This window comes from Synchiropus splendidus, chromosome 4, assembly GCF_027744825.2.
Source record: "Synchiropus splendidus isolate RoL2022-P1 chromosome 4, RoL_Sspl_1.0, whole genome shotgun sequence".
NCBI lineage: Eukaryota > Metazoa > Chordata > Actinopteri > Syngnathiformes > Callionymidae > Synchiropus > Synchiropus splendidus.
Genome location: NC_071337.1, coordinates 21,699,021 through 21,713,057, shown reverse-complemented (window position 1 = coordinate 21,713,057; position 14,037 = coordinate 21,699,021). Strand labels below are relative to the sequence as shown.

General features: G+C 43.8%; 2 protein-coding genes across 4 annotated transcripts; both read right to left on the bottom strand.

Moving 5' to 3' along the window:
• Positions 1–1,025: 1,025 nt before the first annotated feature.
• On the bottom strand, positions 1,026–3,550 carry ucmaa (upper zone of growth plate and cartilage matrix associated a). The gene is made up of 5 exons (XM_053864021.1): positions 3,458–3,550; positions 2,836–2,895; positions 2,658–2,753; positions 1,301–1,399; positions 1,026–1,237 (listed from the first exon to the last, which is right to left on the bottom strand). Exons 1-5 carry the CDS (start codon positions 3,507–3,509, stop codon positions 1,149–1,151), a joined length of 396 nt encoding a protein of 131 aa, XP_053719996.1. The 5' UTR covers positions 3,510–3,550; the 3' UTR covers positions 1,026–1,148.
• Positions 3,551–3,830: 280 nt separating this feature from the next.
• Positions 3,831–13,893, bottom strand: recql (RecQ helicase-like). Of its 3 annotated transcripts, XM_053864020.1 has the most exons (16): positions 13,681–13,892; positions 13,314–13,391; positions 12,501–12,731; positions 12,209–12,388; positions 12,033–12,139; positions 11,699–11,897; positions 11,457–11,623; positions 11,241–11,322; positions 11,025–11,173; positions 9,913–10,030; positions 9,486–9,624; positions 9,328–9,419; positions 8,889–9,105; positions 7,599–7,728; positions 6,235–6,354; positions 4,777–4,925 (listed from the first exon to the last, which is right to left on the bottom strand). In XM_053864020.1, the coding sequence occupies exons 2-15, from the start codon at positions 13,339–13,341 to the stop codon at positions 6,259–6,261; spliced, it is 1,935 nt and encodes a 644-aa protein (XP_053719995.1). In that variant the 5' UTR covers positions 13,342–13,391; positions 13,681–13,892; the 3' UTR covers positions 4,777–4,925; positions 6,235–6,258. The 3 variants fall into 3 exon arrangements, with proteins under 3 accessions (XP_053719993.1, XP_053719994.1, XP_053719995.1); XM_053864018.1 differs by lacking the exon at positions 6,235–6,354 and having other exon boundaries at positions 3,831–4,925; positions 13,681–13,893; XM_053864019.1 differs by lacking the exons at positions 6,235–6,354; positions 13,681–13,892 and adding an exon at positions 13,460–13,600 and having other exon boundaries at positions 3,831–4,925.
• Positions 13,894–14,037: the final 144 nt, after the last annotated feature.

The following is a 14,037-nucleotide window of genomic DNA, read 5'->3' as shown; positions in this document are numbered from 1 at the left end:
CTGTGCTTCAAGCCAGTGCTTCTTAACCATAGGGCCAGGGCCCATTGTTGGGCCGCGAGCGCCTCCTAGAGGGCCGCTAAACGTTTTTTAGTTTTGTATGCCACCTATGGCGGCAGAAGTGTGTCACTGAATTGACTTGACAGCTGCAAATCTGTGATAGTTAACAACTATGAAGAAGTTCCTAAAAAAATGATAAAGAAAATGATGACGCCAACCCAACAGTAAAAACTGTTCAAGTAAGCACCTGTTGAAGTAGTTTTGAAAATTAACATTTTATGGTGATACTTTCATTTACACATCACTTTATATCTTCTTTAGAGTTTAAATAAAATATATTTTTATTTTATAATATATCAGAATTTTATTCAGTTTTTCCAAATTTCTCAACAGTTTGCATCCAGTGTTTTTTTTTTTTTTTTGTTTTTGTTTAGTAAATTTAATGAATATGACTTGCACCTGGTTCTGCTGCTGGTTGGACTTTTCAATGCCAAAAAAAAAGTCCAACCATATGGCAAGAATCAGTTCTATTCAATGGACCCCGGGCCCATTTGTTCTGGGAAAGGTGGGGCCAGAGATCAATAAGGTTAAGAACCCCTTCTTGAAGCAAAACGGTTTTGTGTGAATGCACATGGGAAGGAAAGTCTTGGCATCACATTCAGATCAAATATTGCCTTTTTTAGCCGTCGTGTGTCGGTACTGACTAAACAGAGTGCCTCTCAGGACCAGCATGGCCTTGGATTTCAGTGCTGCAGCAGGATTTGAAAGTGTGGAAATGATCAGTTTCAAGGATCCCTTTCTTTATTATTACTCACATTCATTCTCCATCTTCCTGTTTCTCCTGCCGCCTTCCCACCCTCCGCCCTGCTTCTAAGATTTCCAGCCTGGAATTTGGGCTTCGCTTCAGCCTGATGACTTCTGCAGCACGCTGATATTCCACTCTTCCACTTGAAATACTTCAGATACCAGACAGTGCTGATTTAAAACAGGACTCAGACTTGAAGGCCAGCTTTATTGAAGTAAGAAGTACGACCTTGAAGATGTGTCAGTGGAATGGAGCGTATATACCAGGAAAATGAGCGTGGCGGAATGATGCCGTGTATTTAGACAGGCAGGTGGTGCCACGTGTTCCTGGACGCTCCTGAGCATGCTCAGTGGAACCAGTAATAGCGAGGTTGAAGGCCGTCGTAGTGAAACTCCCGGTACTGTTCGTTCCTCTCCCTGGTTCTCTCGTTTTGCTCTGTGGAGGCAGGAGGGGTATTGAACTAGTGCATTTGGTTTCTCCTGAACGAGTCAACCTCACCATCACGTTCCTCTTCGGCAAAAATCTCGTACTCATCCAGTTGTTCCTCGTTGAACTCCCTCAGCCGCTCGCTGTGCGCCCGCTTCACCTGCTGCTCGGCTGCAGAAGAGCGTGACAACCGTCGTCTTCAGCTAAGATTCGCACCATTTATGGTCAGAGGTCACATAACAAGCAGGGCCACAGTTTTGGGTTCCAGGTTTTTGTGGGGAAAAATAAGAGGAGGTTTCCACCACACCTCTTCTGCGCAGACTGAATGAGTAATGTTCATTAACAGACATTTTAATTATTCATTTGGTTATAAACAAAATGGAAATCATGTTCCTTCGTTCCTGTATCACATTAACTTTCATTAAAAAATTTTATTTATACAATACAATCATCGGCAGAATGGCAGTGTCTTCCTGGCGTCCAGTTGGAGACATAAGTAGGAGTTTGAGTTTATATGTTCTCACTGTGCCGTTCCTTCAAGAACTCTGGTTTCCTCCCGCAACGTAGTGGCAACAGTGTACATGCGTCAATGGTTGTCGATCTTTGTGCTCTCCACCCCAGGTAGCTGGGACAGACTAGCAGTACACGAACACAGACAATGTCAACTCAGGTATGGCTTTGTTTTAAGGGCTAAACCAAGAAAACAGACGTCTCTTTGGTCTTCATTCCTTTCCCTGGATAATTCCGGCTCTAATAAGTGTCCTGCAGATGTTTGGAAGTTTTCATCTGCGTGAGGGATTTTCTGCTGCGTGTTGTTGTTGGCAGTAAGACAATGAGAGTATTGATAGTCAAGTGGAAACGGTTCCGTACAAACCTGAATTTTTTCACATCAGCTTTATTAAGTACACGCTTCAAGTGATGTTTCTTAGAACCCAACACTTAAACAAAAGCGCAAAGTCAGTAGGACTGTCACAAAGAATGTCTCATATTCATACTGTTCATACACAGTATGAATTGTTATGTCAGTTTTCACTTCCATCTGATGTTTGTAGCTGGAAAATGAAGTGTTCAGTTGCAGTTCAGTGTTTAGTTACTCCATATGTGCCAGTTGTTGTCTGTCTCTTTACTGTTTGTAACCTGCGGTGACCTGCAACCTGTCCAGTATGTCCCCCAACTCTCAAAGCTCCGCTCACATTAAAGGAATAAACCGAATGAATTAATGTTGATTAATGTTGTTATATGTTAAGTTTATGGAGCATTTCTGTGTTCATTTCCTATTCAGCCATTTTGGAATCAATTACTGCATTTACAGACTCTTGGTCAGCAGTGGAACAGTGGCTTCATCGTAGATTCATGTGGATCACTGTGCACAAATACTGTCGGCCCAATATCAGATCACTGGGTCAGTAACTCATTCGCAATTAGTTACCTTGGAGCTCAGCGTAGTATTTTGGGGAGCGGCGACTGCGACGTTTGAAGAAGTTTGACGCATCAGGCCCTTTCATGAAAAGCGCCTGAGCCACTCCTGTACAGGGTCAGAGGTCAGAAAACACAAGCCACACAAGGACCAGAGCGGACAGGAAGGTTTGGGGGATTAAAAACGTCACCTTGTGTTTGGTCAGATTTAGAGTCGCCTCTCACAACCGCGCTCTCCCCCAAACTGGAAACTGAGCAGAAGAGACTCATTGATGAATGGAACCTTTTTCTTCAGAACACTCAGAAAATCATTCATGTGATGCACTTTCTCTCATTCATTTCTCTATGAACATTTAACTACGAAATCTACCAAATAAACCAACTTTATTGTGTATTTTGCTTTGACATCATAATGAATGCATCATATTTCATTTAACTGCTGGATTGCCATGTTTAAAAAAAATAGCTACACAAAGCATCAGAGGTGAATATTTGCGTTAATAAAGGTGGTACTTTTAATAACATAAATACACAAAAAAACACAAGAATGCTGAGCCAATATTTTGCCTTGTATCTTTCATCCTTTTTTCCAAACCCTTACTTTTAGTTACTCAAATGAAGTTCACCGCAAAACCGAATTATTTATTCTATTACAATATAATTACAGCTTGACAAATTCGGTTCCAGCTTGTGGTGCACCTGTATATCGCAGTGAAGCTTCTTCACTGACCATAAAACCTGCATCATTACCGGTAATTCTTAATCCAATATCCATGAGAGAACAAGTGCTGAGTCATCATAAAAGAAACTCACATGAGAGGATGAGGATGGCAGAGACCAGACAAAGGGTGAAGACTTGACTCATCTTGAGAGAGCGGAGAAAGACATCCACCACCAACTCGTCTACTGAAGTGAGCGGAGAAAATGAGGATGGGAGACTGGGAGGTGGGAGTCCTGACAAGGGGAGAGTCTTAGGGAGGAGAGTTTCTTTTTTTTCTTTTTTTTTCTGAAGATGGACGGTAGCAGGTAAAAAGAGGAAGTCCACCAATGAGGTTCATGGATGCGGTATATGAGGACATGAAGAGTATCAGTGTGACTAGGGAGGAGGCTCCCGATGAAACGGGAAAAATCACAGTGCAACAAAACTTTTGAAGTAGAAATGATTTATCAAATGTAAAAACGTAATGAAAAATACAGCATTTCTTAGCTTCTGTCAATGAAAAAAAAAACAGAACATCAGTAGAACAGGCAGAAAAGCAGCACAATATATTGGTGTCAGTCATTGCTTATTTGATCAGAACAGTCAATTCTGCAATTGTGTTTATTTTCACTTGACTTTCCATCCTGATGATTTAAAAACTGACTATATTTGGTTGACTTAGTGAAAACAGTGGCACGGACTGTCAACAATAATGCAATTGATGAATTTAACATCAAGATCCAAACTCAAAAATGCTTGCAATCTTCTTTTGCTCACTTGAGTAATAATCCTACACAAAGCAAAAGACACATTTTAGACTTTCTGAATGTCTTTGAATGTAACTTAACCACAGCACCTATGAACGGTAACACTTACAAATGATGTTTTCTAAAGGATTTAATGTCAGTGCGATTTGTTCTTTAGACGTAACCCAACATATGATGCAGCTGTGAGCACAGAGAGGTTTTCGCAGCAAACAGAAGCTTGACGTCATCGAGGGAGCAGCCTCCTCCTCCCACTGACCCGGGTCCACAGGCTGCGGGCCGTCTCGGCGATGGTGACCCTGCGGGGCAGTCTGAGACTCTTCAGTGGCTCTGTGATGCAACCCAGCACTCCTGGCTCTGCGGGCTTCCCCAGGTACTCATGGGAAATGTAGTTGATTCTGCGCAGCTGCTTGCTATAATAGTTCCTCAGATTGCAGAGTTCCTCAGCTGTGCTGTCGGACATGAAGGAGCCCAAAGACGGAGAACTGGGAGCAGTGTTGATGATGTTGCCACCTGGTGGTGTGGGTGAAACACCGCCTTGGTCAGGAGGAGGGCGGGGCTTCCTCCTCGCCCTCTGCGGAGTGTTGGACTTCCTCTTTGAACATGATTTCACAGGCTGTGGCGGCGACCTCTCTTCATCGGCACCTCTGTTTTCTACAATATTAATTTCCACATCCACCTCCACTACGTGCGGCGCTTTGGTCGAATCATGTTCTTGCTTTCTCCACAGGTTGCTGTGCTCTTTCATCTGTTTACGTTGTGCATCGAGAAAGACCACGTCGGCTTCCTCCTCTTGGAGCCCAGCAGCCGGCGGATCCTACGACCACATAAATCCAAGTTAAAATACAAAGAAATGAGACAATGAGGTTTGTCAGCAGGAAACATCGGGTTGCTTCACAAGCAGTTTATTTTGACTATAAAAGGATCATGCAACAGACTCGCAGTGCTGAATGGTTCACCAAGACACCACAGTACTTTCTGGAGTCCAATTGTTGATAAAAAGCTCTACCAAGGATATGGCAAGCGACACTGTCTGTGGAGGAGGTGCAGGATGAGGAGAGCAAAGTTGGATGGAGAGCAAGACACAATAGAGCATCATTAGAAAAATGTGAAAGGGAACGGATGGAAGAAAAGGAGGAGCAGCAATAGGAGCAGTAGGAAAAGAAAGCACAGAAGAATAAAAAGTCCTGACTGCTGCAGAGAGGAAATGCTGGGTGTTAGAGTGGTAGAAAGAGTGGAAGGCCAAGTAGAAGGACTGGTAGGTCGATCAGAAACACAGCATGTCAAGGAATAAAGGAGGTGCATGAAGCAGGAGACCAGAAGGAAAAAGAAGAAACTCAAGAGGGAAAAAATTTAGAATGATTAGAAGATAGTAAGAGATGAAAAAAACGTGAGGAGAAAAGGAACGAGTAAAAAGAAAGGAGGACGGACACAATGTGACAGAGTTGGATAGGATGAAGAAGGCAATAAATGAGGCCTGCTGAAACATGCTGTAGAAGATCAGTGGAAAAAAAGAAGGACGGCGAGGATGAAGGAATACGCAGCAAAGATGGTGGACGAAAGCTACACGGGGAAGAAACAAAACAAGCATTAATAAGAGGAGGATGAAACAATAAAGGAAATGCAACACAAGAAACCTAACAATAAAGGAAGAAGGGAGGAGGGGGGCAAGAGAAGCACCTCTCATGGTGGATCACTCCAACACAGTAGTCAAGAGAGACAGACTCTGCACCACATTTCACTATTCATGATTTGAGTTTCCTGTTTATATTCAGCCTTTTCTTGACACTCTTGAGTTTGTCACGTCAAGTGAACAGTTCAGCACTGGTGAATGAGCCGCAGGCATGAAAAGTTAGCGTGGAAGCATCGATGACAGGGTCGGGCCATTAGAGAGCGTAGGCAGCGTTCATGAGAAGAATTTGGTCGCTCTGTGTCAATGCATTGAAGTTTTGTTGACAAGATGCCTTGTGTTTGGTTTCACTGGCTTCAGTTTCAATGTGAGAGCCAGGGTTGGTTGCACTGTAATCGCCCACACCTGCTTTGTTATTCTGTGATCGTGTAAGGCCCAACTGATCCTGGCCGGCACAGGCGGAGATGAACAGAGGAAGAAGAATGAGGGACTGTACTTTGTCAGCTCGTCCTCGTGGGCACTACGAGTGGTCTTTCTTGACCTTCTTGGTCACAGGGGCAGATCCAGAACTGTGACCTGATCTCTTTCCCTCTTTGGGTTTGCCCACTGTTGGAACCTGCAGGTCATCGACAGACGGATTTTACATGGGAGGTTTGAGAGATCTGGGGTGTTGGGGAGGACAGAGACCAAACCTTTTGGAGCGCACATCTCAATGTCAAGTCGATGTGGGACCAGAATGTGTATTTATAATGAGTATCATTCACTCCTTATGTGCAATAACAAGGTGAAAAAAACACCTCCTGTCAGTGAAACTTTGTGCTGGAGCTGGATTAAATAACCAGTATCAGAGGAGGGTTGAATGTGGCTCCAGCCATGAGTTCTACATTTGACTCAACTTCTTGTTGGTCTGGTTTTGAAAATGAAAGTTTGGTTCAAATATTAAACTTCTGTCGAGCATGTTTCTGAATTTATCCTTGATACCTTCACTAGATGCGCTTGAGCTCTGCTCGCCTTCTGTCAGTCCAAAAACAGATCACTCCATTATGACTATTATGTATACTCGGGAGAAATTTTGATATTTAATATTGTCATGAAAAAATGACTTTTTTGCCGCACCCCTAATGGTTAGCTACCTGATATTTTTTTTCTTTTGACATGAGTTTTTCCTGTCCCATCACAGCACACTTGATGTTCTGAGAAGTAAGAGTCAGTCTTGTCATCTCCCTGTCTCCACCGGGGGCGCTATGGAGCTAAATGGTACATCTGCGACCACTAATCCACCCACAGTTCTCAGGTTAGGAGACTAAAGAACAACAGAAATTCAGACACAAAACACTTAACTCTTAAATAGTCTGATTTCCATCAAAGTATTTAAGAGGGATTCCTATCACACTTACCTTGGTTGATACATTAATCAACATAGCACAGGAAAGTCACGTCACACAGAGTGGAAGAAGAAACTGTTACAGGAGCTTCACAAAGAAATGGCACTAGAATTTGAATTAGAAACACAACACAGCAAATGGAAGAGCGGATATTACATGGGATACAGCACAAAGCAGACTAAAGTAAGCACGCTACTAGCCAAAGAACTACACGCCATCAATGTCATAAAAACACATGAACCTGCACTATTTGTAAAGAATCAACTAAATTTAAGTTATGTGATATTTGGTCATAATAAACTGGAATAAAATAACAGCAAACCAGTCTTGTCTTCTACATCCAACCAGGGCAAATGAAGTAAGTATGGTACCATTAAAATGGTAAAAGCAGTAAATCATATCGAATTCTTAAAATGCATAGACGACAACAGACTTGTGAACATTAGAGGCGAGACAGCAGATGAGGTGCACTCACCGCAGCTGCTTTGGTCCCAGGTTTCCTCATCATCATGCTGACACTGTGACTCTGGCTCTTCAGCAGAGGAGCTTTGCGGCCCACCTTCACATAGAAGTATGTCGTGTACGGGGTGAAGCTGAAATCCTCCCTGGAAGAGAATTGGCCATAATAATGCTTCTGCATTGGGCATTTACCACCAGGGTTCGCCACAGTACCTCACCCTAACCCAGACATGGCCAAAGTGCGGCCCGGGGGGCCAAATGCGGCCCTTTGACTGTATTTATGTGGACCTCCAGGAGTCAGACTAAAAGGAAGTAGAAGGGGCGTGGGGGGCAAGAGAAGCACCTCTCATGGTGGATCACTCCAACACAGTAGTCAAGGTGAGACAGACTCTGCACCACATTTTACTATTCATGATTTGAGTTTCCTGTTTATATTCAGCCTTTTCTTGACACTCTTGAGTTTGTCACGTCAAGTGAACAGTTCAGCACTGGTGAATGAGCCGCAGGCATGAAAAGTAAGCGTGGAAGCATCGATGACAGGGTCGGGCCATTAGAGAGCGTAGGCAGCGTTCATGAGAAGAATTTGGTCGCTCTGTGTCAATGCATTGAACTTTTGTTGACAAGATGCCTTGTGTTTGGTTTCACTGGCTTCAGTTTCAATTGTTCGGCTTTTCCGTTGATGATTTTATGATTTATTTCTTGTCCATTAAAATACATCTGAATTGAAAGCAGATGTTGAAATGCATGGGACACAGCGAGAATCTTTAAATGGAATGTGGTTTAATTAAATAAAACACAACCAACCAACATTTTCTGTGCATTTTTAAAGTGTCATTTCATCGTTTTATCTTAAATTTTCTCTTACCCTCCTTTCTTTGGGTTTGACAGCCCTCCTCAACGGTCACAGTATATAACCTGGCCCCCTAGGAAATTGAATTGCCCACCTCTGACCTAACTGACCTTGATGATCCTCCACAACTCCAGGACTGAAGTTCATCAGAGCAATCTGATTGGTTGTTCTGTATTCAGTTTGGTCCGGGGGCTGCTTGCACCCACTTCTTCTCCTCCACATTTGGCCAAATGCTCATATATACACACAGTTTTTTTTCTCTTGTCTGCATCTTCCTTATCCCTCCTGCCCCTCTAATTCACAGTCCTCGTTTCTGTCTGACTTCCATTCCTCTTCTCAGCTCCAAACCTCCACCTCTTTATCTTGTCTTCCACTTCCTTTCCACACATCACTATATCATCGACAAGCATCATCATTCATGGTTAACAAGACACTGTAAGTAGATATGAAACTTACTTGAGATACTCTTTCAGCAGGAGCTGGACGATCACACTCTCCACCTGTTGCCGTGGCAGAGACGTGGTCTGAATCATCTTCCTGCGCTTGGCGGGACCCTTCCCCATCCACGCCTCCACCAGCTTCAGAGGTGTCAGCTTCTCATCCATCGATGTCGCCAGCTCCAAAATCTCCACCAGCTGCCGCGCATACTGAGTGATGTCCACGCTGGTGTACTCTGGAGATGAGGGAGGTAGGACATTTAGCCGAAATATTTTCCACCCAAATCAAGAATAAGATCACCAGACACACCAGAATGTGGAGAAAATCTAACATAACCTTGAAGTCAAAATCAAAAACATGGCTCAGGTGAATGGATAATGCTGATTCAGCATTTTCAACTCACCTAAAACCAAAAGCAGCAATAGTAAAAAGTGTTCACTACTTGAATATCACAAACCGTTTCCATGACGACAAGTATCGCACATCTGGTTACATCCCTCATCGTCCCACACTTCATCGAAATGAACTGCCATGAGAGAACGTCGGCACCTGCAGACAGACAGCACAACATTCTGGTGAATTCTGCTTGATGGATGTCCACAACCTCTTTCATACCGGTCCACATTTTGGCAGTAGTCCACCATCTGCAGCAGCTTCTTCTGTCCCACGTTCTCCATCACCACCATCGTGCTGATCCTGAAGATATCGGCGAAGCCGAAGTAGGCGATGCAGTCCGCGGGTTTGTCATCCCGACCTGCAAATGGATCGATTCAAAACAATCGCATCCGAACAAGAGCATGAAACCCAAAACCATATTGGACTAGACTTGATGCAGAGAAGCAGCACTTTCCTCCATTGACCATGGTCATGAATAAAAAAACCTTTTGTCGCAATGTGAGAATAAATTGTCACCAAATGTCTTTCAAGTGTGTAAATATCCAAAATATTTCTATAAATCGACTGATAATTTGAACCTTGGAGGTTTTAATTGCAACGCGATTTATTTTTTTAATGCCCCAGCTACTTGCTCCTAAAGACTCACCAGCTCGCCCGCTCTCTTGATAGTAGTTCTCAATGGACTTGCTGATGGTGTGGTGGATGACAAACCTGACGTCAGCTTTGTCTATCCCCATCCCGAATGCCACCGTGGCTACAACCACCTGCAAGTGAATAGCAAGAGATCGGCATCAGGCAATACTGCCCCCTACTGGGCTGGGAGTAAACTTCAGAAAAATATATTTACCACCAGAAGTACCAAATGAAGGTGCAGTATTAAACTTAGTATTTTAGTGTTAAGTATTTATAGGAGTTTTAATAGTTGTTCACTTGGTTTATTTTCAACGAATTTAATCGATTGTAAATCAATTGGTGTATTATACGTGGTAGCGCTATCAGTAATTTACATCCATTTTTTCCATTTTGAAATGACAATTTACAACACTATAATCAAACAGGTTAGCTTATCTGCAAAACCTTATACATATGCCGACAAAGGGTAGGAACCCTTTATATTTTATCAAGTATTTACGTGGGACTTAACTACCGTAATTTCCGGACTATAAAGCGCACCGGAATATTAGCCGCACCCACTAAATTTGAGAAGGAAAATAGATCTTGTTCATACAGAAGCTGCACTGGTCTATAAGCCGCAGGTTCAGTGGTACTGGCTGCACTGTGGACAGGTCAGTGGTGCACCGGCTTAAAAGCGCTTTTCAAAACCAGTTTTGAAAACGGGGTCCAACATCGAGAGTGAGGAAACAAGCTGTGTTCACTTTTGAGCCGAACGCACTTTGCCTCGAGACAGCGTCTCACATCTTTTATTCACATTAAAGCCCTCAAAATGCGTTGTTTTCGCCCGCATGCCCAAAGTTCCGACACCACAGCCAGTCTCAGCGGCTGCTTCTTGATTCCAGACCTCCAGGAGATCAGCTCTGCTGACAGAGCAGTGGACACGCAGGCGAAATTTTGGTTCAAGGGTAAATAAAAAGCCGCTCTATTAATACTTATTTCAGCCTGTAAAAATCCATATATTAGCCGCGCTGCTTTATAAGATGCAGGGCTCAGACTGCGAGAAAAAAGTAGCGGCTTATAGTCCGGAAATTACGGCAACTAAAAGGCCTCCAAATCTGTGGAAGAAGTGCCGAGCTCTAATACCTGGATCTTGCCAGAAGTCCATTTGCGGTGAATCCTGGACTTGTCCTCGGCAATCATGTTGGCGTGGTAGGGATATGCCTGGATGTCTCTCTTCAGGAGTTCAGCTGACACAGTCTCTGCATCCTTCTGAGAGAAGACATACACGATCCCTGCACGGGACAAAGAAGTGAGTGAACACACTTGCAAAATCTAAATGTTCAAAATGATTCACTGTACCTGACTGGTCTTTGTATCGATTCTTAATTAAGGAGGCGATGTCATTTATTGATGCATCATTGTCAGAGTCTTTAAATCGAACCTTAAGAAAGAGATGAACATCATTAGTTTCTGCACTCATCAGAGACAACATTGGCAGATTATGATGTGACTCGCAGCGAGCACACAAAACTCCAAGTCTCAGTGCCAGTGTTGTGTGTTAGTCATGGCAACTACCTCGTAGTAGAGGTTGTGTCTGTTGAAGGAGGCGGTGAGCGTGACCGCTTGGTTCACACACAGGATCTTTTCACAGTCTTTCAGGACGCTGCTGGTTGCTGTGGCGGTGAGCCCCAGCAGTGGCACGTTAGGGAACTGCCTCTTCAGGATGCCCAGCAACTTATAATCTGGAATTTAAACAAACAAAAAAAGCCATGTAGGTCAGGGGAGATTCTGAATAGTGCTCTGCAGGACTGACTCACCGGGCCTGAAGTCGTGGCCCCACTGGCTGCAGCAGTGCACCTCGTCCACGGCAATGCGGCTCAGCAGGCTCATGTTGTAGGCCTTTTCCAGTCGAGACATCAGAAGCTTGCTCTTTGCAATTTTCTCAGGAGTCACATACAAGAGTTTGAACGGTGACATTTGATCCGTCATACCAGCCATAACCATTTTGGATTGTTCCTGGCAGCACAAAACCGTGAGGCATAAAAAGAGGGTTGTCTTTAAAAACAATGCAGCTATGAGCTGTAGTATTGCAACAGAGCCTTGATGCTGAGGGTAAAAGAAAGAGGAAATATCCATGATCTGACCATGTACCTTGCTGCTGGATGCATTCAACATTTCAGCCGACACGTTGATGGATTTCAGGTACATGATCTGATCCTCCATCAAAGACACCAGCGGAGTCACAACCAGAGTAAAACCTGTCAGACATGTGATAACATGATAACACTATCAATGAATGTTGTACCTGTCGTCTGTCGATGCCATACCTTTGGAGGAGGCAGCAGGAAGCTGGTAGCAAAGACTTTTTCCTCTGCCGGTGGGCATCACCAAGAACAAATCTTTGCCTGCCATGGTCAGGTTTATGGCTCTCAACTGAAGTGGCCGAAATGTTGAGAGATGGAAAGATTCCTTCAAGTGGCGCTCCACATCTTTTGACCAAGAGAAATCTGCCACATGATTTAGTAAGAATTATCACACACAGCAAACCTCCACCTGGCGTCACTTTATGCATAAATAGAGGATGAAACCGGGAAGGTTCATCAGTACATACTAAAATACCTTTGCCATCATAGGCTTTCATTTCCTGTTTGCTCATCACTTGATTTGCCTTGGATTCTTTTGAGGACGAAGAGGACGCAGAAGGACGTGCAGCGTCACAAGCTTCCTCCAACTTGCTCAGGAGGGCGTTTTTGCGTGACGTCAGCTCAGCTTGCTTCTGCAGGAGCTCGTTGAGCTGCAGCTCCACCAAATCCAGCTCCTCCTCCACAGAGTCCAGTTCCGCCTGCACATCTGAACAGCAAGTGAAGGTCTATCCTCAACAACACGTACATTTTCAAAGGTTGGGCCACTGTGCTACATCCCTAACCCTTTCTACTTTGCATTTATCCTCATGCGGTTTTCCCAAAGGAGTAAGCAGGGCGCAGTCTCACACTTGGTGAGATAAGGAGTGTAAGACGCTCACACCTTGGCGGATAATTACCCAGTCCCTGTGGAACCTCACCAATGTATCCACCCTCATGGGAACATGAGGGTGTCATGAAAACAAGCGCAGGAAAGATATATTTGATAGTTGCACTGTGAAAACAGATGTTTACAAAAAAAAACTTGTCTTTGTCTTTTCCCAATATTCCATTTACATAGAGTAGCAGTGGGAAAAAACGAATACTTAAACTGGTTTGAGCAATTTTACTCATGGCAGATCCATTATATCACTTAAGTTCATGCCCTTGCCGTTATCTTACATTTAACAGTTGTATGGTAACACAAGCACAACAAAAAGTTTCACGAGAAATAAGATCAAACCAAATATTAGCGACTCAATTCCATACAAAGCAGATGAACACAGTCTTTAAAGTAAAAGTGAAAGCTTACCAGTGATGTGACCAGACTTGGCCGTCATGTTGGTCCCTCTGATGGGTAACACACCTTCAAGCTTCAAACGACTCTTGTCTGCAAACCAATAAAACATGTCAGTGATTAATTCGAGGAGAATTATGAACACGCTTCACTTTGCGCACAGATGTCGCTCAGCTTCGGTCCGGCTGGCTGAACAGAGGCGTCTGCGACGGTGACAGGTTACAGACGTCAAACTGGAAGAGTTGATGCTGGAGTGCGACTTCTGCAGTGAGCTAGCTGTGTTAGCTTAGCTGCTACCAATATCCGCGCTTACTTTAACGTTGTATTCCACACGCCGTGAGGCTAAAGTAGTCAGGAAACTACATTGAATGAGACCACGTACCACACAGAGGCTCCTCGCTGTTGCCCTTTTGTTGCAGTGGAGCCCACTTCACGGTTGCTATGGCTGGACTGGGGAACACGCGTCTTTCCCCGCTGCTTTACCTGTCAGGAATGGCATAAACCTCCAGGAATACAGGACCTCGAAAAACAACAGGGCAACGCCCAACACTGATAAACCGCATCCCTAACAAAGAGTGATTATAAAGCACCTGTTATCTGGCGGGAGTAAAGATCAAACTATTCTCCTGGCAGCTAAAATTCAGGGAAAAATATAGTTCATTCTTTGTAGTTAAAAAAAAGTTTAAAAGTAATATATTGCTAAATACATAAACAAATAAAAATATTAATATTGAATGTA

Bases quoted from the DNA above. Each gene is read 5' to 3' on its own strand.
- recql (XM_053864018.1), bottom strand. From the start codon at position 13,341: ATGACGGCCAAGTCTGGTCACATCACTG. The intron at 12,140-12,208 runs GTATGGCATCGA...CATGTCTGACAG, and splicing joins TCCTGCTGCCTCCTCCAAAG to GTTTTACTCTGGTTGTGACT. The intron at 11,323-11,456 runs GTAGTTGCCATG...CTCTTTCTTAAG, and splicing joins GACACAACCTCTACTACGAG to GTTCGATTTAAAGACTCTGA.
- ucmaa (XM_053864021.1), bottom strand. From the start codon at position 3,509: ATGAGTCAAGTCTTCACCCTTTGTCTGGTCTCTGCCATCCTCATCCTC. The intron at 1,400-2,657 runs GTAACTAATTGC...GCTCTTCTGCAG, and splicing joins ATACTACGCTGAGCTCCAAG to CCGAGCAGCAGGTGAAGCGG. The intron at 1,238-1,300 runs GTGAGGTTGACT...CTGCCTCCACAG, and splicing joins TGCCGAAGAGGAACGTGATG to AGCAAAACGAGAGAACCAGG.